At 38.0% G+C, this 26,007-nt stretch overlaps 1 protein-coding gene across 9 annotated transcripts in view; it reads left to right on the top strand.

The window, feature by feature from the left end:
- SMOC2 (SPARC related modular calcium binding 2) overlaps nt 1–26,007 on the top strand; it is a 146,971-nt gene that overhangs the window by 83,488 nt on the left and 37,476 nt on the right. For 5 of the 9 annotated variants that reach the window (XM_068676870.1, XM_068676869.1, XM_068676866.1 and 2 more), the window contains exons 8-9: nt 17,490–17,700; nt 24,521–24,603. In XM_068676870.1, coding sequence (XP_068532971.1) covers nt 17,490–17,700; nt 24,521–24,603 — 294 coding nt within the window. The remainder of the gene's footprint in view (nt 1–17,489; nt 17,701–24,520; nt 24,604–26,007) is intronic. The other 4 variants (XM_068676868.1, XM_068676867.1, XM_068676874.1 and 1 more) reach the window with 1 other exon arrangement.

The raw sequence follows: 26,007 nt of genomic DNA, 5'->3' as shown, positions 1-26,007 counted from the left end.
ACAAAACTCAAAATTGTGATTTTGAATATATATATATATATATATATATATATATATATATATATATATATATATTCGGTGGTGCTGGGGTCTCCAGGCTTACTACACATCAGGATATAAGTCTCCTTTTAGAAAAGATGCAGAGATACCTCAGAGGAGTTATAGACATCTTGGATCATGTGGTTCCCTGGGAAGTTCCACACAAAGAGACAATTGTTTTGGGTTTTTGTTTTGTTTTCATTGAAAATCATTTTTTTTTTTTTTTTAATGAAAAGTAAATGCTTTTCATAAAAACGTTTTAATTCAAATACCTGGTTTTCCATCAGGCAGTCATAATGAAACATAACAAGCTATGAAAAAATTGTTATCAACACTTAAAACAGTGAGTTACCTTGTTCCATTGTTTTCCAGTGCTATTTAAACTTACCATTTTTGCCATCCCTCAGTGAGTAAAGACAGCTTATCGAAATGGAAGGACTTTTATTGTCCTCTATTTTGATGACTGCTTAAATGTAGCTTTTGTTGGACTGTAATGCATAATAAATACATAATGTCCTCAAATCTTTATGTTTTAAACCATTATCAAAATCCATTTGGACATGCTATTTTGCAACACACATTTGGAACCAAAACCAAGAGGCTTTCTCTTCCTACCAGAATGAATTAGGGGTTCTTGTCTTTTCTGGAAGAGCTGGTGATATTACACAAGCAAATAAGGTGACTGAATAGATGACTTCCTTACTTTTTCCTCTCTCCTCATCAAGCTTCCAGTGGCATTCCCCTTCTGACTGCAGTGGTTTCATTACGTGCATTGGTGTGAGTGAAAAGAGGCTTTGTCCCCACTGAAACCAAACCAGTCTGTCCTATGGTCATTTGCTATTAAAACACTGAGCAGTTTAGTTCAAGGAATGATCTGTGGTATGTGTGACTACTTTAGAAGTCATGGTTTCATCCCTCCTTACTTTTTCACCCTAGGCTCCATGTGCACCGAGGCAGCCATAAAGCTAATATGTAGTTAGGTTCCTTTAGCACAGTATCTTCTACAATATTCTGTCCCCTGTGATGAGCAGAAAGGATTTTTTGTTGTTGTTGTTCAGGAGGATGCTTCTGTGTTTACGTGACAGGTAATGACCTGAAATACCCTTGAATTGTTTCCAAGTGCACCTAGTTAGAGCAGTGCATCAGACTGATTGGTGTTTCATCTGGGAGCAGAGGAGTATAAAGTCAAATTAAATCCACTTGTGCCTCCAGAAACTGAGATACAGTTTTGGCAAGAAAGCAGAAATTAGTTCAAGGTTGCAAGACCTGTTCAGGTTCAAATCATAGGTTGAGGGTCTGCAGTTCTCCCCCTCAGTCACTAGGCCAAATCTTCAGATTTGTGTTGAGGAAAGCTTCCACTGATGTACAGGGTGGATCCTATCTGATTATGTTTCCCTGTTATTTAATAAATCTACCCACAGACTCCATTACAATGCAGACTCCTAACAGAGGCAGAAGTGTGATTCGTTGTAGAGGTTCATGTCCATCATACTTTGTCATCACACAGCTCACCCTGCTTGCACAAAAGCACTGTGACCAATTACTCTAGCTGGCAAGGAGGTGGGGACCCTTTCTGCTTTACTTACATAACTGGTTCAGAGAGAAGATATGTAAGTACTTCGATCTTGGACATTTCCTGTCTGTTTTTTTCCAAATCTCTGACTGTGTAGCTAAAGCCATAATCTTGATAGCCCTTACAGGCCTGAAAAAGGTAAAGAAAGAGTTATTCTCATTGCTCTCCTGTTTGGCTGAATAAAAGCCAAGTTCTGCCTAGCTTACAAGACTTATGATCTTAGTGTTCTCGCAGTTTCTAATCAGGTTTAAAAAAACAGTTTAAAATCATTTTTAGGGCATTATTTTTAGTGCCTCTGGGTTGATTCAACAGGGAAGCAGCAAAGCCAAAAATATCAGTATAAATGTCAGTGGTTTGAAAGGTCACTTTTCTCTTTCTCTACCAACATCCCAAGTATGACTTCTAATGTAGTCACACATCCTGTACTTCATCCCTTAAACTAAATGTTTCATTATAATAATAGCAAATGACTGTAGGAGTATATGCTTTAGTTTTAGCAGACATGAAGCATCTTTTTACTTAGACAAGTGTACATAGGATTAACTCCACCATAGCCAGACGGGCAATGCCACTGGGAGTGTGATGAGGAGAGAAGAGAATCAGGAATCAGGCCTATATTTTTTTTTCCCCCTCTACATTGGGACATTAGTGGTACAGGACTGTTGATGTTATTATTCCCTGTCTTGGAAATACAGTGCCTACTCATTTCATTTAGTAGCTAGTATGTGATATATCTGTCTGCCAGATCATTGATAAAAGGATGGTCTACCCCAATACGGCTGCTATTGCATAGCTGGAATTCCTCTCGACTTTAATGGATGTACTGTCAGCAGAAGAGCTGATAGTCCACTTGCATTGCCAGCTGAAAGAGTGAACAAAGCGTAGTATTTTCTCTTTGTTGCTTTGCTGTACAACTTTATTCTCTGTAGACGAGGAGATTTTGGTACACTGAAGGCTTATTTGGGAGTATTGAATATTCAGGAACAGCCTTATGTATTTTTTAGAAGACTTTGTTAATGGTATGGTGATTTTCTTTAAAAAAAGTCCTTAATCCTGTTAACAACACCACATAGCTGCTGCTAACATCAGCATGAGTGGAGGTAACTGGGTCAGAACTTATGGTTTCCTGTCTGGTCCCATGTTTTTAGGGAGACTCAAGGTTAACAATAGTCAATAATTCTCATCATACTAGTGGCAAAGAGCCAAAGAAGAATGGAAGTTTGTTATGTTAGTTGTATGTGATTTATCCAGCACATGGGATATGTAGAAAACTTTGCAAATCTGCAAAGGAGAAGACAGTGTGATGAGGAGCCATATGTCTAGTTGTGCAGAGACTCACTATTGCTCCTGAGCCTCTAATCATCAGGGGTTGGTGCTTAACTTTAGTTTCATTGATTTTGTATAGTAACAAGCATCTAAGAAGGCTTTGTGATGTTTATGGTTTGATGTAGCTGCTGACAATGCAGCATATATAATATCACATAAGTAACAATAGTGCTAGACTCAAGGATGTTGTGGTGCAGTTACATTTTCTATATGTTTTTCAAAATGAGCCTGTGTCACTTTTGTATGGAACATCCCTTGCTTAGTATCTTTTTTTCCCTATTACAAGTGAGTAAGAAAATTTGTGGGTCAGAATACTACCTTTAAGCTTAATTTGTTGTTTTTCATTATCTATCTTTATTGGAATGTTATGAAAATTTTTCATTGTCTTTGTTATCTCTGGTATAATTAATTATCCTCACCATTGGTTAAACAAATAGAATCTACTGTTTTGCTTCCAGTCCTTTCTTTGCTGCCTGTTTTGTCTTCCGTGAATAGCTGATCTTGAATCATAGAATCCTAGGATCATAGGGTTGGGAGGGACCTTAAAGATCATCTAACTCCACCCTCCTGCCATAGGCAGGGATTCCACCCACAACTTCACTGTGAATTTCTCCATTTTTGCCCAGGCATCATTCTTCAATCTCAAATGCTGCTGTTTTGGGGTTCTCCTCCAAAACAGATTTCTCATCTTTCTATTCTTCTACCTTCTCTTTTTGACTGTTGCAGCTAAAGGCAAGAGTGGATACCATGGTATAGGTAGGTCATGGATGTAGATCATGCTACAAGTTTGCAATCAAAAACAAGCTGATAGGTCTTATGAGCAACCACCTGAATAGTTCAGTGCAATGGATAGGAGAGATACTTTGACTCCTAGATGGAATAAACATAGAAAAGTGTCATTATCTGTCTACGTAAGATGTCAGAGACCATTTCAGGAGTACCTTATTCAGTTGTGGTATCAGGAGTTGTGCAGCAGTTGTGGTATCCATACTGCATACTAGAGGGATGCCAAACTAGGTGTTTGATCCTGAAGCTAGTGGAGTACGTACTTATTGTTATAGCATTATCCACAATCAATCATTATCCACTATCAGCATTATCCATAATCAAGTCTGTAAGGGTTTTTGTTTGTTGTTTGTCTTGGGAAGGAATCTTCTGTTTTTTAAATAAAACTCACTGCAAGTGTCAGAACATCAATGGTGTTAGTCTGAATGACTAGTGTTATTACATTCTTGGCCTATATTCTGTGCCAATTTTACTTCCTCAGGATGTCACTGGGGAGATGTGAGCAGCCTACAAAGCATTGTATGTGAAAGCATCTGACGTCAGCTACAGCACAGAGACAGCGTGGCTTGATTGCTTACATTCATGGCAGCTAGCCAGTGGCTCCAGGGCTCTAACCCTGACTCTGCTTCTGGGAGGCCTGCTGTAGTCTGGACAGACCAGTGCCAACAGAAGCAAAGGTTTCAGCAGAGATATGCTTGAGATAGTGTCTAGTGCAGGTCAGCTGAATACAGTCAGGAGCTTTACGGACTAATATAGTATAAGAGGTGGAAGACCAGTGGAAGATGCAGACCAGTGGAAATAGTAGCATTTCTGTAAATGAAAAGCCACATCCTAACTCCTTTTTCTGTTTCAATTTTGCATATAGACTTTTGTTATTTTTTTTTGTTTTCTTTGTTCCAACCATGTAAATCGTGCCATTGGGTTTTCACTCTTTTTTTACCTTTCAACTGATTTGAAACTTCAGAGATTGTTCCCTGTCTTTCTGCAAACTGTACCTGCCATTGTGTGGTTGCAATAAATATGTATGTAGAGCACAGATAAAGAGAAAGGATAACCATGACTTTGGTGTAAAAGAGAGCCTATATAAAAACTTACCCCTGTGTTATCCCTATTTAAATGAGCCTACTTACATGAGCCAAAATTAAGTGCCAGTTACTGTGGGATTGTGCCACAGTTACTCACAACAGTGACACGTGGAAAACAGGTTTGTAAACACACAGGCTTGTCCACTCCACATTAGCCTGTGTTTGTTTCTCCTGATGGATGAAAACAGTCCCACTACAGGCCCTTTTGGACTTAATTAATTATGCCAGTGGTTGATTGGTTTGGCCCAGAATGCTTTATAGACAGATTTAATCAGCGATAGCTCCAGTTACAGCAGCTTCACAGCCTCCTGGAAGCATCATGCACTGTGCTTCATTTTGCATTATTTTCAAGCATCAAGTAACAAAGTAAAAAGAAAGCAAAGCATACGATATGTAGAAAGAACAGCAGAACTTTTTTCACACAAGCTATAATAAAAACGTTTCCTTATTAGGTGACTGAATGCCAACATTGCTGTTTCCTGTGATGCTGGTTATCTGGAAAAGTTAAATATTTAGAATCTGTTTTATTTGAACAGTTCTGCCAAAGCCTATCCTTTGGATTTTCTCTGTTTGTCATAGAGAGCTCCAAAATAAATGAGGCTTGAGGTAGATGTGCATGAGTGTGTGTGTGGGGAATAGTTCTGAAAGGGATGGCAATATTTGTGGGAAATATACAAAGCAAACATTCCAAAAAATAACACTTTCTGAAGCTTTTTATTCTCACACACAATAAATTGTTGAGAAGTATTTGTGTAAGGCTTTTTCCATTGATATGGGTCATTTTTGTGGTAAGTTGAACACTTAAAACTAATCGTCTTCTGATCAGACATAAGATACTTCTGATTAACCATAAGACACTGCTTTGTAAAGGATTAAATTACTCACACTTTAAAATTTTAATTTTACTTGTTCAGAAAACCTTTGACTTTGCTACCATGTGTCATTTAAGAAGCCTTTAAAATTGATCCGTGTATACAACTTTTCTGTTGGTGATCCCTCCTGTGTGCAGTGGAATGGCTCCTGCTTACAGGACCAGAAATTATGACCTGGGATTTTCAAGATGCTAGGGGGTTTTCTATCCTTCAAAAGCATGAGGGTGTTTCACAATCACACTATACTTAGCATTATATAAACTTCAGAGAACTTTTTCATTTTGAAAACAGAGATGAAAGTGGGGTGGAATTAGCATTTTTATTTTTAATTCACATTCCCCTTGTTTTTCTCCAAAGTTTGAAAGTAGAGCCAAGCCAAAGATTTGGCTTTACTCTTGAAACCAAAGCACAAAGCTGAGACTTTTAACCATAGCCATATGAGGAGAAAAAAAAAAAAAAAAAGAGCTACATAAAACTATATTAAAAAGTTTCTGGAGCTGAAATAAATAGTATTAGAATATTCTTACTGGCTTTTACTCTTCCTTGGATCACCCTCTTTATTGCATATAAAATTTGGCCAAAATCAGTAAGCAGTCTTCTATCAGAATCCTGTGTCTCTCCTGCTATGAATACTGACTTCCTATGTGCTATAGTGTGTTTTAGATATAATGTGCTGAGATTCAAAGCAAGACCTGTACAGCATTTAGTTTAACATGATATTCAGACGTGTGGGGTTAAAGCAATACAGTTACCTTTAGAATAGGGTTCATGTACACATTATTTGTCTAATCTAATGCTGAGAATAAGAGTTAATGCATTCCGGGAGCAGCGTGACTCAACAGATGATAGCACTTTACAGAATTTGCTTCTGGGTCTATTCAAGGACTTTTCATTGCACAGCACAGTACCTTTAATTAGAGACATGAGCAGTAAATATGCATGCTCATTTTCCACCTGCTTCCTGACATCTCTTTGACAAAGTGAAGAGCAGGTCAGAATTAGAGTGACCAGTTTTGATTCATTTGTCATTTTAATGGTGTAAATATATTCACAGTATTTGTACAATTTTTAAATGCTGGGATGAAGTAGGTTTGAAGGATATGTACCTGAGAGACCCAGGGTTGGAATCATTCTACTTAGCCACAGAAGAGGCAGTGGGAATGATAGTAGCATAAACTTTCACTTTATGGTTGTCAGAGTAGCACTCCCCGAAGCACTCACAAGAAGTTAGAATTTCCATTTGAACAGTATATTTAATCTCTGTTTAATCTCTGCTCAGTCTCAGAAGCCCAAATCCTTACCATTTTGTAATGCTCATCCAGTCTGCTATAAACAGGCAGAGGTTTACCAAATATTTACCATTTTTGTAAGATACATTGAGATATGCAGGGGAGAACTACTAAATGCAAAATAATATCTTATTTTTGAATATACCTGAATACTTCTTATGTGTCCACCTCAGACCACATTGCCATAAAACAGCCAAAAGTCTTCCCATCTCCTCCTGGCTTCTGTGGCAGTGACTAGGGTTCATGCCCCTCAAGCCTGTGATTCTTGCAGTGAAATCTGAGAATATAATGATCAAAAGTCCCTCTATAATTTGTTACTGAACCTTCTTCAGCTGCCTATGAAATGAGAGAGTGTGGGGGGTACACATAGGCAGGCTGCAGAGTACATGAGGAGGTTGCAGAGGGTGCCCTGTTTTCATAAAGAGCCTGCACAGGACAAGCCCCATGAATGGGGGCTCTAGGGAGGTCTAGCTCAAGTTAGGGTTACGCTCCTTTCTTTTTGTGAAGAAACCTTTCCAGAGAAACATCAACTTTGCTTATGCCTTTCCAGGATTTGCCTGAGTAATTGGGTACCTTGGGAGTACAAGGGGAGATAACTTCTGTCATGTACTACTGCATGACAGAACATGATTTAAGATGATTGCTTCATCCTTATGTTGATACTGTTTACATCTTAAGTATTTCACAGAGCCATAGAATTGTTTGAATTTGAAAGGACCCTTAAAGATCACCTTATTCCAGCCCCCCTCCCATGAGCAGGGACAACTTCCACTAGACCAGGTTGCTCAAAGCTCCATCCGCCCTGTCCTTGAATACTTGCAGCAATGGGGCATCCACAGCTTCTCTGGGCAGCCTGTGCCAGTGCCTCACCACCCTCACAGTAAAGAATTTCTTTTGAATATATGATCTAAATCTGCCCTCTTTTAGTATAAAGCCATTACTCATTGGCGTTCTTATGCTGGGGTCCATGTCCTTCTTATGCTGAAGGCTGCAGAGCTGAATGCCGTACTCCAAGTTTGGTCTCATGAGAGCAGAGCAGAGGGGGAAAATCACCTCCCTCAACCTGCTGTCTGCACTCCTTTTGATGCAGCCCATGATATGGTTGGCTTTCTGGGCTGCAAGCACACATTGCTGGTTCATGTTAAGCTTCTCATCAGCCAACAGCCCCAAGGCCCTCTCCTCAAAGCTGCTCTCAATCCATTTTCCACCCAGCCTGTATTTGTGCTTGGGGTTGCCTCAACCCAGGTGCATGACCTTGCACTTGGTCTTGTTGAACTTCATGAGGTTCACATGGCCCCACCTCTCAAGCCTGTCCAGGTCCCTCTGGATGGCATCTCTTGCCTCCAGCATGTTAACCACACTGCACAGATTGGTGTCACTGGCAAACTTGCTGAGGGTGTGCTTGATTCCACTGTCCATGTCACTGACAAAAATATTAAGCAACACTGGCCCCAGTACCAATTCCTGAGGAATGCTGCTTGTCACTGGTCATCACTTTGATATCAAACTGTTGACTGCAACAATTTGAGTGTGACCATCCTTCCAATTCCTTACCCACCAAGTGGTCCATTCATCAAATCCATGTCTCACCAATTTAGAGGCAAGGATGTTGTGTGGGACAGTGTCATATGCTTTTCACAAGTCCAGGTAGATGACATAGTTGCTCCAGGGTAACTGTCCATCAGGGTATTTCCCTGTAAGGGCATTGGAAATAAACTGATACTTAGAAAATAGAACATAAATGGAGAGCAGCAGTCTCAGCAAGGAGTTAAGCAGTAAGGCTAATAAGGCTGGAAAACACTGCACAGTGCCAACAGCATTAGCAGTGTGGACCAATGGCAGGAATCTGACATAAACTGCAGGCAGCAATGCCACTGTAAACCTCTGAAATTAGAACTATTTAGGTACCTAAGGCCTAGTACCCAAAGTCATATCCAGGCACTGATGTAAGCTTCTCAGTTTCCCAAATGGTGAGCAGAAATCACTCCTGTTTCACTGAGGGGAAACACTTGGTTACTTGGTTGATAAACATTCCTGTAAGCTGCTGGCTTTTTTAAGTGCCAAAACATGAATTTAGGCAACCCAGTTTGCACATTTTGTCTTGTAATTTTTAATAAAGCTATTCAAACAAGTGCTTACTCTCAGTTCACCTGGCAAAGACTTTTGTTTTCACAGCTCTATGGAAAAAGTGAACCAGCTTTGTTTTCACCTCAACTATTTCTTAAAAAATTAGAGATTTTTCCACTGGCAGAAAAATAACATTTGCTGGTCAATATACTCATAAAGGAAGAATGGTAGCCTTGTGCAATTTTGTTTAATGAATGAGCCTTCAGATTTCTATAGCAGACTGGCCAGCTAGCCACTGTGTTTTTGAGAAGTCAGTGATTTTCATGTGCTGTAATTTTGGGTGGTGGCTTTTTGGTTTGGTTGGTTTTGCAGTTTGAAGGCTATGGTGGTGCTGTGCTTTGACAGTGTGATGCAGTCATACCTAACAATAATAGGAACTGATATTTCCCTTATGTCTCAGCTTAGAGGAAAATCAGGTTTCACCCTATTTTGCAAATGCTGCTTTCAGTTATGTCTTTGCAGAGTAGGGCAGTCTTTTGTGCCATGTCTCTCTTCATGTTGGGGAAGCCAAGTCATCAAAGTCAAGCAGAAGCAGTTGGAGATGATAATCCATCATCTGTGCAGTCTTGTAACTTACTGTACAACCTCAACTCATTAAGCAAAAGGGGCTTAGGGAACTTACCTCCTAACATGGTGTCATGTGAATAACCATTGGCTTAAAAGTTTTTATTTTATTTTTTATCTTTTTTTTTTTTTTTTTTTTTTTTTTTTTTTTTTTTGTGTGTGTTAAGGTTGCACTCAAAAATCCAGAGTGGAGTGTAAGGTATATAAAAAATCATTGGCTTAAGTCTCTCTGAAGAAATCTACTTTACAAAGGTTTGCTATTATTTTTACACTCTGCAGTCAAAGCTTTAAGAAAAATGTGCTACTCTCGGTTCAATGCTCTTTCACGTTTCATACACGGTATAATAAATGACTCAGGATGTTCAGAATAACATTTAGGCTCTAATGCTAAATGCATCACTGAAAGAACTCAGATTTATAATCTAATTTATATTGACTTCATGTTGCTCTGTCATTTATCTACAGGAGGATTAAATGCTAATACTTAAGCATTTAAAGCCAGATTCTGTCACACTTGTAGAAGAAGACTAGCTTCTGTAAGTTTTCATCAATTCAGTGGACAGATCTCACACTACTGCTTTATTCAAAGTAAATAAGAATACCAAAATTTAGAGTTACGTTTTGTAGGAAAACAAGTAGCTAGTTTGGGCCCTTATAATTTGTACAATGGCAATTTGAGAACCCAGTGAAGGAGAAAAATTGGTGTAAATGAATAATTAAAATGAGTAATTTTAATGAACTGTAATTCTGTGGCAGGGTAAATTGGAATACTTACATAATATTTCTCATCTCTTTAACCAAGAAGCTGGACTAAAAATTAAAACAATTAAACAAACAAACCAAACAGTAAAATAGCAGGCTTTTGTGGCAAAACAGTTCTTTTACTTTTACAGTATTGTAGTAACAGCCTTTCTCACAGTACTTTTTTTTGCTTTTCAAATGCAAATTTTTCAATTTGCTTTTCAAATTTTAAGAAAAAAAAAATTGCAGAGGTGTGTGTGAAACCTTCCTTCAAACAGAAACTGTGTGGTCTGTTAAAAGTTTTAGTAGACATGTGGGTCTGGATTTTGATTAAAGAGAAAGTCACCATATTTAAATCTGACATCTTTTTCTTATGGGCACCCAATTTTTTTCCTATTTCTAGAAACAGAATTTGTGTAGTCTTGGCTTAACATTGTGCTACATAGGTTCTCAAACCCAGGGTAAAGGTGGAGATAATGCCGGTGTATACAGGTAGATTGGAGTCACTGTGGCTGTGTCCTTTTCAGGTAAAGCTAAATGGGGCTGGTGCTCTCTGTGTTTTGGCTTTTTGTTTCTATGAACTCAGTGAATTTCCAGATGATCATCCTTATTTATTGCAGTGTCTTTGCGTATGAAACCACATAGATAAATGAGAGCATCTGTTGGTGATTTATCCTGCTTTGTTTGGTGGAGTGAAGTACATAAATTAATCTATAGAGCTTTGTTGAAGCCATGGGCTTTGTGTTTGGCCACAGTCATCCACTCAAACTCCAAAAGTGCAAAATAGTGATCAACAGTACATTGAGAGTAGTCTGCAAATACACACAAGGGGCCTGAAATATTTGGTTCCCACAAGTTTTCACAAACAAGAATGAGTATGGGAAGGAATGTTGCCAGCTTTCTTCAGGCCTTGAGAACCCTCATGCTGATGAGTATCTGAACCTAATGTAAAACAAAACATGTGGCGCCAGATAAGTACTAATACCATAATTTAGTCTTAGCTTTTGGTTGCAATCTAGATGTTGGGACTAAGTTTGATTGGATATTAATGTTACCTATTCCTTCCATTCAGTACTTGGTCCATAAGCAAGTATTGGGTTTAACTGGAAACATACATATATGGGAGTATATTCAGCTGAGACCTGATGTATTGTCCACTGAAATTAGCGGGTATTTTTCCACGGATTTCTGCTGGGGGAAGATGGGCGACAGATGTATTTCCCTTTTGATTTAGGTTTATGAGTAGTCTCTATAAGACACTAGTAGCATGAGAAAAGTTGATCCTCCATTTGTTTGTTTCACTGAGTTGCACTTAATTTCTGTTAGATATGAATTTATTTGAAACATTCAAGAGACGGCAAGCAAAAAATTAAAATTCTTATAGGAGCAGTGTTTCTTAAGAAAGATTAGTGTGAGGTGTCCATACCATGGCCATAAAGGATGAGAAAAATAACTTTATATGCCTAAAGGGTATGAAGTTGTCATCTTAAACCCCATTATAAAACCTCATGTGCCTCTCCACAGAAGGAATCTGTTGTGCTAGAGAAGGTCTCAATGCAGGCTGTAAACCCCAAAAGAACACGAAGCCAGGGAACTTACCTCTCTTTCACTAGGGTGAAGTTATTTAGATAATGTTTGTCATTTATATTACCTAACATACTTCATTGACTTCCTTGGATGCTGCTGTTCTCTTTATAGCAGAACCAGGTGTCATGGATTTTGAGTGATGAAATTGGTCAGCTACAGGTAAAGAACCTGCTAGTTTACCCTGAGGATGCATGTTTGCTAGAGGTAAGAATAACTGCTGTGATAGGCTGTTTTGTTTTCCAAATCTGCCATCCAGTCAATGTAAACTCTTCTGCAGATTGGAGTTAGCTTGAATAGAGATCATCACACTCACTACTGCCTTTCTAAAGTGAACGTTTTGGTTATATGTGGAAATACAATTTGGTGTAGTGTAAGTGGAAATCTATTTAATGAAACTTGAATACTAAAAAAAACACTATTTGAAAATACAAAAACACATTATCATCATTTTCTTCTGTGCCTGTTCACTGGCTGTAGGAGGGTTCACCCTAAGCAAAAGAATTAAATCCTTATCCTCATGAGATGTGAATTTGTTGGAGAGTTGCATGAAGTCAACAGGATAACTATTTAGCCATACTAATTATTATGATTTTGAAATGAACTAGCAGAGAACTTTTATAAATCAATATTTGAAGTGTTCTGAAAATGTGCCTAAATTAGGCTAAATTAAGTAGAACAGACTGATGATTTTGATAACATTTTGATTAGCAGAAATAGTCACAGAAGTTAAAGCTCCGTACACTGAAATTTGGACACGAATATATTCTATCTGTATATCCTCTTAGAAACACCGCAGTCTTCCAGAGCATGGGTATCACTTTTCAGAGTATTTTTGTTCACAGGCTTCTTGTTACTTATTTTCTGTAGAGTATGCTGAACCTTGAGGTCTGATAAAAGATCCCTTTAAATTGTCCTTTCATGCCTCATTATGGTAATGAGAAAAGGACAGAGAAGGAATCAACTGAAAATAGATTTTTTTTTTTTATGGATTCTGTTTCTGATATAGATATTGTGGAGTTAAGGAAATTGAAAGGAAATGTTTATGTAGTGGCAGGAAATGTTAAAGTAGTGAGCAGACGCCTTTGTAATTTTCTGCAGATTTGGCAGCTTGTTTCTGTAGAACACACTGAAGAAACAGAAATTCATATTTAAGCAAAATAAAAATATCAAAATTATTTTTAATCTTGAAAAATCCACACTTTGGGAGAAGTTGTGATAAGACACGGCACAACAACTAACAGAATTTCTGAAACAAGTGGCTAAAACATCTCCTGTTACCACACTAACACACTTATTATTAAAACTTACATAATGTGGTGCTTGGCGTTTTAGATATACTACAGACAAATGCACAGGTATGCAGTTGTTTTCAAGATGATTTTCCCAGAAAAGCCACCTCTTTTTCTCCTCTAGGATATCACCTAGTAAACATTAATAAACACTTTAAATAGCCCATCAGAGAGTAATAAACATATTCTCTCATAAATAATGGTTTGCAGCATTATACCCTTCTACTGTTTAAGTATTTTTCTGTTCATGAAAATTAACTTGAGTCATTGAAATTCAGACCTTTTTTTTCAGGGGGAATTGCTTGTTAGCAGCAAGAACTGACTCAGGATTTTATACAAAACATGAAACTTCTCCACATTGTTTCTCATTAGCTGGAGTACCTTTCCAATTGACAGAAGATGAAATATTTCCATTGGTTATATGTAAAGGACTGTGAAGGCATCTTGAACCAGAATGGGAAAGTATACTTGAAAATGAATGTTTAAAGGAAATAGGGAAGAAATGGAATAACAATGTGATGTATATTATATTTGAAGCAGGTTTTTAAACTCATTCTTTGTGGTGAACAAGAGTTTAACTTTGTCTTTCAAAAAAAAAAAAAACTTTCTCAAAGTAAGTAGGTGGTCTTGTAAAACTGTGAAATATACTTACATGATTGAAATTTGCATGTTGAATGACTACAGCTTATGAACCTGGAATAAAATAGAATTTGGGATAAAAACTGTAGGAAGGTTTATCAACCTACAAAGTATCCCAGGTGAGCTACAGCGTGGCTGGTGAACATGGTAGACTATCTTGAAAGGAGTTTTCAGCTGTGTTCAACTATTCTATTGAATGAACAAGCACAGAAAAAAATCCAAAGTTGTTTTATTATTATTATTATTATTATTATTATTATTAAATTTCATTATTTATTTATTTATTTATTATTGCCGTCAAGGCAGATCTAAAGTAACTAAGTGTGTAAGAACAAGAGCGTAAACATAGTCTGTGAAAAGAAGAAGTTAGAGTGTCAGTGCTTTCCTGCTTCTGGGAGGAAGGTAGTGAATAGAAAGTTTGACGTATTTTAATACCCGCTGTACTTATTCTGCTTTTATTGTAACATAGATCCTTTTCCATACTGTTCATTTTATGAACTTCTGGCATCCATCTGTTACAGTTCCAGATCATAGTTGTCAGATTGTTTGGACAAACTGTCAGGCATTTTCTAAGTTAATGACATTTATCACTGGTTCTCTTGGGAAATGAACGTTTGTTAACCATGACTCTTCTGACATTACAAAGGCAATTATTCGCAACAGTATGGTAGCTCTGTGATAAGAGCTCTTAACCATCACAAGGCTACAGTTGAATCTTTCCAGTGCTCCTGTTGTAAATAATTGAAAGAAAAGTTTGAATGGTTCCTCAGAGAGGAAATTACACAAAGGACTAATGTTCTGTTTCTGGAAAAATCAAGCAGGATTATAGGTAAACACAGTTTTGCAGTACTTTACATAAGAACAGTATTCTCATAATGAAAACAAACAAGGAAATAGTAGTGGTGGCACAAATGGTTGCGTTAAAAGTATACAAAAATACTAAATCTGAGGAAATAACTTTCTTGATCAGTCAGTAAACAGATTGACTGATAGCTGACCTGTTTTTTGGTCTTGAATGCCTGTGCTGCTGCTGCTCTTCAAAGGCATATTTTTTCATCACTAAAGTTTTCCAAGTTACAAGGCATTTCCCTTAGCATTTGGTATGAATCCTACCTTTTTGTCTGTTCTTTCCAAGATTTCTGCCATAAAAGATATTCCTTTTTAATCTTAAAACTTCCATTTCAGTTACTGTCACTGTCCCTTGTAAAGCCATAAGCCACTTTCGCAACCTGCCTCTGAAATCTGTCCCATATTACTGTGTCTCTCTACCTTTGAGACTTAGAATCAGAGAAATAACCAGGAAAAAAAAAAAAAAAAAAAAAAAGACTTCATGCTTTTATTTTAGTGCTAAAATTCTACCTTGAGCAGTAGCTTCTTGAAAACTCTCCTTGGGAAGTCAGTCAGAAGCATAAAGTCCATTTATCTAGGTCTGTAACACCTGTTACCAAATCACCACAAAGCAGGTTTTTTCCAGTGGCCAATGACTCTGGTTTTGAATCAGCAATTTTTTTCTGGTTGTTTCAATCAGTAGAAACTGGAGTTGCCCATAAATTAGGTGGCATTGTACATACTTACAGCTGAAACTGTCCTTATCTTCTTTTGCACTGGGAATTCTCCATCACACTGTCTCTGTGCTTTCTGTTACACTTTTATCTGGATGATCTGCCTATGTAGTCTCCAAATTTTCTAAACAAGTTTGAGAGGATGAAAATGTATTGTTCCTGTGGGTTAGCAAGAGGTAATCAGAATATATGAACATCTGCCAGATTCTGTTGCTAGTTTACAAAGATGTAAAATGAGAAAAGGTCTCAGGAGCTGATGGGATGATACCAAGTTTTATCAGTGTGAATGAGAAAAGAATTTACTGGATTTTAAAGAGTAGTAATGATTTCCTCCTCCCTCTCACCACAGTTGTTTCACCTTTTTTGCTCCCTTTTGCTTGATCATATACAAAATATAAAAAGCGATCAAGTTAAAAGTTATGTGCTTTCCAGCGTTGTTCTATTTTGTAAGTCAATAACAATCATAATCCAGATTTACCAAGGAAATTATTTATTTTGGCTACTCTAACAGGACGTTGGCAATGGATTTCCAGTTCATGACACTATAGCTATTTATGTGAAGGTTTTAATGTAAATAATTAACTGTTTGCCTTTATTAAAGGATCTTTTCTCTTCTCACTACACTGATTCTTTAATTACAGTTTATTATGTAAACACTAGTGTTTTGAGATCTATTCAATCTCTCATTATGTCCAGGGGCAGACAAAGACAAACCATGCAAATTTTATCAATTTGTCTAGTTGTCCTACCATATGAAACAAAATAATAATAAAATATCAACTAAAGAACTAACTAACTAACTAAATAAATTGTCTTATAGTCAAGTTAGCTTGTTTTTTAAACTTTTAACATACATTTTTGCATATATTGGAATAAAATACAATGTTGTAGAAACCAGGCTATTGCATAGATGCAGTCATGTGCTGTTTAAAATACGAAGGTGATTAACTTCCGTCGTATTTTCCACTGCACCAGAAATCTTACTGTATTTGCTCAACCACATCTGCAAGAATCTGGTTTTAACTGAACAGATTTTCTTATTTATTGAAATTCCAATAACTTGAGATTTTCCTGTCATTCATGTGTGTGTTTGTAGAGAGGTTATTGTTATCGACATTTTAGTTTTTCAAATATTTAAATATTGTTCACTAGAGTAATTTGGAATTATGCAAACACTGTTTTATTAACCATATAAGTTTCACATGATAGGAGACTGATTTTAAAAATCCTGGAGAAAGAAATAGCTTGAGTAAACAGTCTATCGCCTAATTTATTATCTCCTACAGTGCCACATATACCAGCTTAAGAGTGATCAAAACTCATCAGCAGAAATGTTTTACTGATGGTGTGAAATGACTGGCACTCTCAGTTCCTGGGGCTTCTGCTCTTTGCCCACGGTTTCAGTTTCATGTAAAGGCCAGGAACATGTATACATATAAGCTTTTCCTGCATTCAGAAGAGATCTGAAACGTACTGGTAGGGCAGAGATAAAAATGTATTACTTTTTCTTTGGGGTGTTAAGTCTCCAGAGCAAATGATATATCATCAATACCAGAAATACCAAGAAAGGAAGTGGAAGAATTTTCACCATACTAATACGTTTTTCCAAAATATAAAGAAAATAAACATTTATATGAATTATTCATCTAGATATTCATCTATAAGGAATCCTAAGAAGTTGGGTTTCTACTGTTCCCTCTGAAAAGAATCAGTAGTTTAGGAACTGTGGAGTGGGGGAGAATTTTTTAAGATGGCAGAGAAAGTACTTGGCTATTTACAGATTATATCTAGTGTAGGAGTTGGGGTGTCAGGATATAATACAGTCTTATGACTGTATTATGTAGCAGGTGCATGAAAAGGAAACTAAAAGTCCTAAAAGTATACAGCATAAATCAACATGGGCTATCTCAAGCCTCTTCAAATACATTCCTTATATAAATCAAATAAAGTTATAAAAACTAAAAAACTGTTCAATATTTCCAGTAGGTCTTTTCCACATGGCTTGTTTAGTATTTTTTCTTTTCCTTCCAAAAGCATCATCATGTGATCAAGAACTTCAGTCAGCTCTAGAGGAAGCTAAACAACCACAGAAAGACAATGTGTTCATTCCAGAGTGTGCTCAGGGTGGCCTTTACAAACCAGTGCAGTGCCATCCTTCTACAGGCTACTGCTGGTGTGTTCTCGTGGATACAGGACGTCCCATCCCTGGTACATCAACAAGGTAAGTTCAACATGTTCAGTGCTCAAACCTGCAGTGAGTAGGTGACTTAATGTGCATGTAGTAGCATGTAGTTTCCTATTGCTAATTGAATGATATCATGTAGATTTATTCCACTATAAAGATTGAAGTGAAATAATTCTAAGATCCATTGGCCATAAGTCCAGATGGCTAAAGACTGATACACTGCAATGCCATGGGCAGTATGCTCCCCAGATCCTTTATTTTATATTTTTACTTTCCATTCTTGCTATTTTATGCTGGGAAGCCAAGGCTTGAAGCAGATAATGAATCATCCCAGAGGAAACCTCACACCCCTTATCCTGAACATGGAAGAACCAAGTAAGATGGTCTATGACAGGAACCACATCCAGCCTCAGAAATGTTCAGTTATTTTTCCAGCAACCTCCTCAACTATTTCATATGACTCGCTTTGATGGAACAATTGCCTGGGAACCCATAGAGAGGAAGTATCGTTTTAGTGTGTTATTAATAGAAACTTGGAGTTCAGTCATGTCGGCTGAGCCGGATGCATGGTAAAGCATTGTGAGCCACATAGAGCAGATGTAGGCAAGGCAAATATCAGATTCCAAAGGATGTTATTTAGGCTGGTTATTGAGGTTTGGCCCTTGTAGTAATGTTATAGAAGCTCATACAAAGTTGGTGGGCAGTATGGGTATCTTGATGCAATCACAAATCTTTTCAATCTTAAGTAAAAACCATTTTTGGTCATTTACCTAATATTTATGAAAACTATCAGAAGTCACTTGCTGCAGTTTATTATATTCTTGGGAAGCAGCTTTCACATATTCTTCAAGTGCTGATTTACTTACTGATACCTGTTTACACCATAGTCTATACCAATTACAGTACTAGATGAAATGAGCATGGAATAGTTACCAGTAATCTATGGTTTCTGGCAAGCTGAGATCCATAAATTGTCAAAATTAAATATTATAAAATTGGTCTAGAAACTCTAAGATAAGTACAGAGATTCCAGAGGTTCATTTCTATTCTTCCTCTGTTCTCCACTACTACATTTGTTTACTGTTCCTTGTTTTTAGTGATCCTTCTTTGAACTATATTTTAAATCATTTTTCGGAGCCTTAGTTCTCATTCTCTAAGTTGAGTTCAGCATCCGTTTTTGCTGGTGAAGTAAAAGGACTTCTGCAGTTCTTAGGAGTGTCCATTTCATCTTGTCCTTTCACTGGAGATCATTGTGGAGAGTCTGATTCAGGCTTCTCCATTCACCTTCATTCAGGTGAATGGAAAAAGGAGAACTAAAGAATACATAGGGCCGCTCCTTGATAGGGAAGGTCTCCTCACAGACAATGACATAGGCAAAGCAGAGACGCTTAACGCCTTCTTTGCCTCTGTCTTCAATGCCGATGATGGGCTTCGGGACCCAGGGTGCCCTGAGCTGGAGGACCGGGACGGTGGGGATGACAAACTCCCAACCGACCCTGAACGTGTGCGGGATTTGCTACTCCACCTGGATCCCTACAAGTCCATGGGTCCGGATGGGATTCATCCCCGGGTGCTGAAAGAGCTGGCGGACGTCATCGCGGAACCTCTCTCGATTATTTTTCAATGATCCTGGGAATCTGGAGAGGTCCTGGTAGACTGGAAGCTGGCAAATATTGTGCCGATTTTCAAGAAGGGTCAGAAAGAAGACCCTAGCAATTACAGGCCTGTCAGTCTCACATCAGTGCCTGATAAAATCATGGAGATGATGGTTCTCGAACTTATTGAGGCGCACCTGGGGGACAAAGCAGTCATTGGTCCCAGCCAGCATGGGTTTGTGAAGGGTAGGTCCTGCCTAACTAACCTGATTTCCTTTTATGATAAGATCACCCGTATGGTGGACCAAGGGAAACCAGCTGATGTGATTTTTTTGGACTTCAGCAAGGCTTTTGACACGGTTTCCCATAGGATCCTACTGGACAAAATGTCCACCATACAGCTAAATAAAAACATCATACGATGGGTGAGCAATTGGCTAACGGGCAGGGCCCAAAGGGTTATGGTAAATGGGGCTGCGTCAGGCTGGCAGGCGGTCACCAGTGGGGTCCCTCAAGGCTCCATTTTAGGGCCGGTACTTTTCAATATTTTTATAAACGATCTGGATGTAGGAATAGAAGGTATTTTGAGCAAGTTTGCTGATGACACCAAACTTGGAGGAGTTGTGGACTCGAATGAGGGTGGAAAGGCCTTGCAGAGGGATCTGGATAGGTTGGAGAGCTGGGTGATCACCAACCGCATGAAGTTCAATAAGAGCAAGTGCCGGGTCCTGCACCTGGGACGGGGAAACCCTGGCTGCACGTACAGACCGGGCAATGAGACGCTGGAGAGCAGCCTAGAAGAGAGGGATCTGGGGGTTGTGGTAGACAGCAAGTTGAATATGAGCCGGCAGTGTGCCCTGGCAGCCAGGAGGGCCAACCGTGTCCTGGGGTGCATCAAGCACGGCATCGCTAGTAGGTCAAGGGAGGTGATTGTCCCGCTCTACTCTGCACTGGTGAGGCCTCACCTCAAGTACTGTGTGCAGTTCTGGGCACCACAGTATAAAAAGGACATGAAACTGTTGGAGAGTGTCCAGAGGAGGGCTACGAAGATGGTGAAAGGCCTGGAGGGGAAGACGTACGAGGAACGGCTGAGGGCACTGGGCCTGTTCAGCCTGGAGAAGAGGAGGCTGAGGGGAGACCTCATCGCAGTCTACAACTTCCTCGTAAGGGGGTGTCGAGAGGCAGGAGACCTTTTCTCCATTAACACCAGCGACAGGACCCGCGGGAATGGGGTTAAGCTGAGGCAGGGGAAGTTTAGGCTTGACATCAGGAGGGGGTTCTTCACAGAGAGGGTGGTTGCACACTGGAACAGGCTCCCCAGTGAAGTGGTCACTGCACCGAGCCTGTCTGAATTTAAGAAGAGATTGGACTGTGCACTTAGTCACATGGTCTGAACTTTTGGGTAGACCTGTGCGGTGTCAAGAGTTGGACTTGATGATCCTTAAGAGTCCCTTCCAACTCAGGATATTCTATGATTCTATGATTCTATGATTCTTTTCCCCACATCAAATATTGATACACATTGGTATAACTTCCCGGAGCCTTCTCTTCTCCAGATTGAACAGTCTCTGAACAGGCTCACTCAGACTCTCCACTCTCCTTCTTGTGTAAAATGCTCCAGTCTCAATCATTTTCATTGTCCTTTCCTGGACTCGTGCCAGTATGTCTGTCTCTCTTGTCTGGATGTCCCAGATCTGGATCCAGCACTCCAGATGTGGTTCACCAATGGTGAGTGGAGGGGAAAGGTCACTTCACTTGGCTTGCTGGATGCATACTTGATGATCCCTGTGGGTCCCTTCCAACTTGGATATTCTATGATTCTGGAACTACATAGTAACTCAGATGAGGGAGAAGAGGTGGCAGAGATTCTTTCACTGTGCTGTCTATCTTCAAAGTTAGAACACTGGCAAGTTGGATTCAATCTCATGATTTAGACACAATTCTTTTTTGCCTCATGGCTTATACTGAAAATATCAGATGATTTGGCCTTGATAATTTTTAGTATGTTCAGCTTTGCCAGATTTATGGGGAACTCAATGGAGAGTTTATGAAGTTCTGAGTAGAAGTGCTGAATTACATGGGTAACTAGAGTGCTTAATTTTATGAGTTTTATACTAAAAGAATGCATGGTAAATTTTGTCATCTACAGTCCTAGTGAAAAAAGCAGGTGGGATTCCTGTCTGGAGTTTAAGAGGAGTGTCTAGATCTCATTTCTAGGCAAGATTTATGTGGGCTGGAATCCCATGAATTATTTTTTAGTTAAAAGTTCCTTTCAGTATATCCGTATTGATAAAATTAAACTTTCTCCCCTAACAAGGGGAAATAGAGATCAGAATATGATGAAAAAGAAGCAGTTATCTTTTCTTTAATTCAGATAAAATAGAAAAGATGAACATGTGGGTCTTTCCTAGTTTAACGTCTCAGGGGCAAAGTGGTGTATGCTATCTTTCAGCTTCCCATTGCAAAAAATAAATTAGATGAGTAGCTATTAAAACTCTACTGCAGGATCTGATAGTACTCATGGTAGAAAGATGGATGCATTGCATCTTGGAATCTTTGTTCTGCAAATCTGGATTGAATCACTAGGGGACAACAATGAAAGAATGCACATATCATGGAAACTCTTGCCAGAACAGCTTAGCATTTTGCATGTTGTTTGTTTTGAAGACATTCATGAGGATGAAATTTGTCATATAATCAGGCTATGAATACCACAATAATAAGTAGTCCTGTTAAATTAGACCCACAAAATGAAGGGAAGTTATTAATATTCATTGACCTTCTAATGCCCTGTGATCTGAGGCAAAGATAAATCACTTGTCAGTGAAGATATTCCAGAGAAAAATAATACTTCTAGAGTTAAAATAAAGATATGTGAATGAAGAACCATTATAGGATGTGTAAAACAGCAAAACATAAAAGAAATATGTGATGATATGGTATAAAGCTGGATTTTATGAATGTCTAGAGGAAATATCCATTTGACTAAAAGGAATACATGCAGGATACAAACAACTGTTTTCCTGAAAATCTTACTAGTAGGATCTCTACCAGCTTGCTCCGAATACTTTCTGGACATAAGACCATGACCCTTAGCCTCAACAGGGCCCTGAGTCTCTGTTCTTGCCTGTGACTTTTGAGCAACTAGGATCATAGGCAAAATAATTGTCAATCCACTTGCACAAGATTCTCTAGACTCAAAAAAAAAAAAAAAAAAAAAAAGCAGCAAATCAGCTACTTTATGAGGTTGCCCACACTGTGGAGTTGGTGCTTGGGAGTTTTTGCCTTTTAAAATTCTAAAGAGGAACTTCGTATGTCTTGACTACATTATTTTTACCTGACAGTGCTCCGTTCTGATACACAATCTCTTTCCCACTCTTTCCCAATGAAAAATGAGTCAAGTGTGTTTTTCTTATCAGTTCTTAGTGTGGCTGTGTCTGCATGGCAAATTTCTGATGATTCACTTTGTCTTTCTTCAGTTGCTTCAAAGAACTAAAAGCATACTTTTTACGTTACTGCACTTTAGCAGGTATTGTGATTTAATAGATTTATTTTATATATGGTGAGTTACATCTGTATCTAAAAAAATAGAAGCTGAAAGAGTAGAAGAGGAGAGATGAAATAAAGTGTAGGCATGGAGCAGTAACAACGGAAGAGGACAAGGGAAATGCAGAGTTAGGTATCAGATTAATCAGGGACCAGGCTGGTTGCCAGATACTGCATTAGTGAGTATTGCTCAGAGATTTCCCTTTCACTCTTTTCTTGTCTGATTGAAGTGGTCATCCATCAGGTATCTAAATCCCAACCATGCTATCAAAGCAGCTTCTATTTCCACCATTCTCTATGGAAAGGAAAGTGTCTGTGGCTCTCTCATGTTTGTGAAACAACACCATACCTTCTTGCAGCAGCCAAAATTAGATGGAGCAGTGGGCAGTTTCATCAAGTGGGAAAAAAATTAAGCACTCAAAGGAAAAAAAAAAAGATAAGTTTTCATCCTGACTGGTAATTAAAATCTGAACACTTCCGTGTTGTTTTTAGGGGCAGTCTGGTCTAACCCCAAGACATAACCACAGTCTAACACTTTAAAAAACAATATATTGTTCAAAAAAAATTCACATTAGTATATTTTGATTAGACATTTTAGTATGCCTCTCAGTAAATACGATTTTGCGGAGTCTAGAATGGGAGCATTTCAAAGAAAGATGACCAGTTACGTAAGGTATGAAAGAACCTAGATTGAATTAATAGGTATGTATGTGCACATGCATATATATGGACACAAGTCATATTAACTTAGGCCTGAAATTTCTCTAAAATGCTGTATATTAAATTCTGCACCTTCAAGCTACTGAGGAGAATGAGAAAATAACATCTCAAATTGTGTTAAACTGAGTGAAAAACTACCATGCAATAATAGTGGGATAGTAAGAAACAGAAAAACTCAGCAGTAAATGCTCCTATGCCTTCAGTCTTGCAAGAATGAAATTGCAAGTGATGTTGATACTAAATATTTTTTGAAACAGCAAATATAGGGTTTCTTGTTACAGGCTAACAATTTGGCTTTAAGTAAACATAATGTGAAGAAGAGAGGAACCAGCATACTCATGTAGCAGGTGAAGAATCAGTCTTTTCCACAACCAATTTCAAGCTATTTTAGCCCAATTCACATCCTTACAGAATCCCTATCAGTTTTTTCCTCTTGTTTGAAATGTTAGCTGTTCACAGTTAGCCCTTCTTAAACTAACATTTGCTTTGGAGAGGATACAGTGGTAAATGCACTTAGTGCTGCAGTATTAACTAACTACAGTACCTGCCTTGCTGTGAAGTTGCTTTTGTGGTGTTTTACATTTACAGAATGAATAGTGAGTCAGATGCCAAAATTTGTTATGCTGCTTATAGCTCTTTGATCTTGCAGGTGGGAGGAGACTCATCTTTACTATTATTATATTTTTATTATATATTATTTTATGGCAATCCCCCACAGTTTTCTTCTTCCTCAGTTTTCCTCCCTGTAAAATGGACTTTGGAATAGATAATAATTACTCAGTTTGGTATCAACCATAGGAAAATAAACATGTTCTGGCTTCCTTGAGGGAAGTGGAAAACAGGCAGATAAATCTGCATTGCCTCTTCTGAATAAGAAATCAGTTTCTTCCCTGAAAAAAGGAGGAAAAAAGTTTAATTTGAACTACAAAATTGGAAATAAATTAGTTCTAAGTTAACTATGGCTGGTTTTTATTCTCTCCCTGTTTTTTCTTTAGGTATGAACAACCTAAGTGTGATAACAGTGCCAGAGCTAACCCAACCAAAACGAAGGATTTGTACAAAGGACGCCAGCTTCAAGGTCAGTGAAATAGATATATTTGATTTCATGCATTCCAGTGTTTTGTTTTGTCACTGCAGTAACTTATAAAGCAATTCCTTACCTTGTACCTAAACAGTTTATCTTTTAGATATTGCTAAATTGAATTGCCACTGACTGAAGGTTTTGGCTTTGGAATGGTATGGTCTTAGGATATTGTCAGAGAAAGTAAGAAACTTTTTTTTTTTTTTTTTTTTTAGTGTTTAAAAGGCAGTCACAGCTATTCACATTATTTCTTACTGTTTTCATACCAGAAAAGTCAGCAAAATCCTTCAGAAATCGGCCTTTATCTTCAGATCTATATAAAATATGTATCCACTTACAGTTTTTGAAGAGCTAACCCTTAATTTACCTCAGGAAAAATAATTATTATTATTCTCTGTTGTAGGAACACTGTTTATTGATGAGATTTTTTTTTTCTGACTTTTTATGACTGTGAGACACCTTATTTCTGGGTAGCTGAGCTATATAGAAGTCAGTAGATTTGATTCTTTTTTGAATTGGTATTTTAAGGCCAATGAGGTTTAGTATGTTTTAGTGATGTTGTATGTAATGAGAAAATTATGACTCACTGTCAGCGATTGTAAAGAATCAGAAACAAGCAAATGATTTCAGCAGATTGTATGTGTCATGAGAAATATTTTAGTTTAGCCACCCAAAGGAATGCCTAGTCAATAATTTTGAACTGATCATGTCCACTAGTGTTGAAACTCGTCTTGAATGAAGCAGACGTTAATGTTTTCTGTCATGAAACAAATGTAATTACAAGGGATAATATGAAAAGAAGTAAGAAACGTGAAAGATGTATTATTATACCGTATATAGTTATATGTTTTATTCTATGCAGAAATAAGTAACTCATAGCATTAGCCATAAGCCATCCTATTGCTATCAATTAAAAAATGCCAAGCATGACCCATAAACATAGCTATCTAGGTATGATTGGACATACAGACAGGAACTGGACTGTCAAGATAGACAAGGAAGCACTCATGCAATTTTAGACACACGTATTATTTTCTGGATTTTATCTAAAACTGTGGGATTTTCTGGATTTCATCTAGAACAAAGCCTTTGTTTTGTTTAGATAAACAAGGCAAGGTCTAGAGGTGTTGTTGTTCCTCTGAGACCATGAAGAAGACAAACAGAGCTGTTTTCCTCAGTGACAACTTTGCACAAGAACAATAGGTACAAACTACACTGAACGTATGTCACTTGGAAATTGCAAAGTGTTTTCCAATGATTAGAGCAGTGAGACAAGTCTTCTAAAGGACTAGTAATGGGGCAGAAACTCTGGTTAGGTTTTAGGTAGCTCTTGATCAGTTTATGAGAGAGACAATGGGAAGGAGAGTGGCATGGCTGAGATACTTGCTCTGCATTGTCTCT

Source organism: Anas acuta, chromosome 3, assembly GCF_963932015.1.
Source record: "Anas acuta chromosome 3, bAnaAcu1.1, whole genome shotgun sequence".
Taxonomy (NCBI): Eukaryota; Metazoa; Chordata; class Aves; order Anseriformes; family Anatidae; genus Anas; species Anas acuta.
This window is presented reverse-complemented; position numbering and strand designations above follow the sequence as displayed.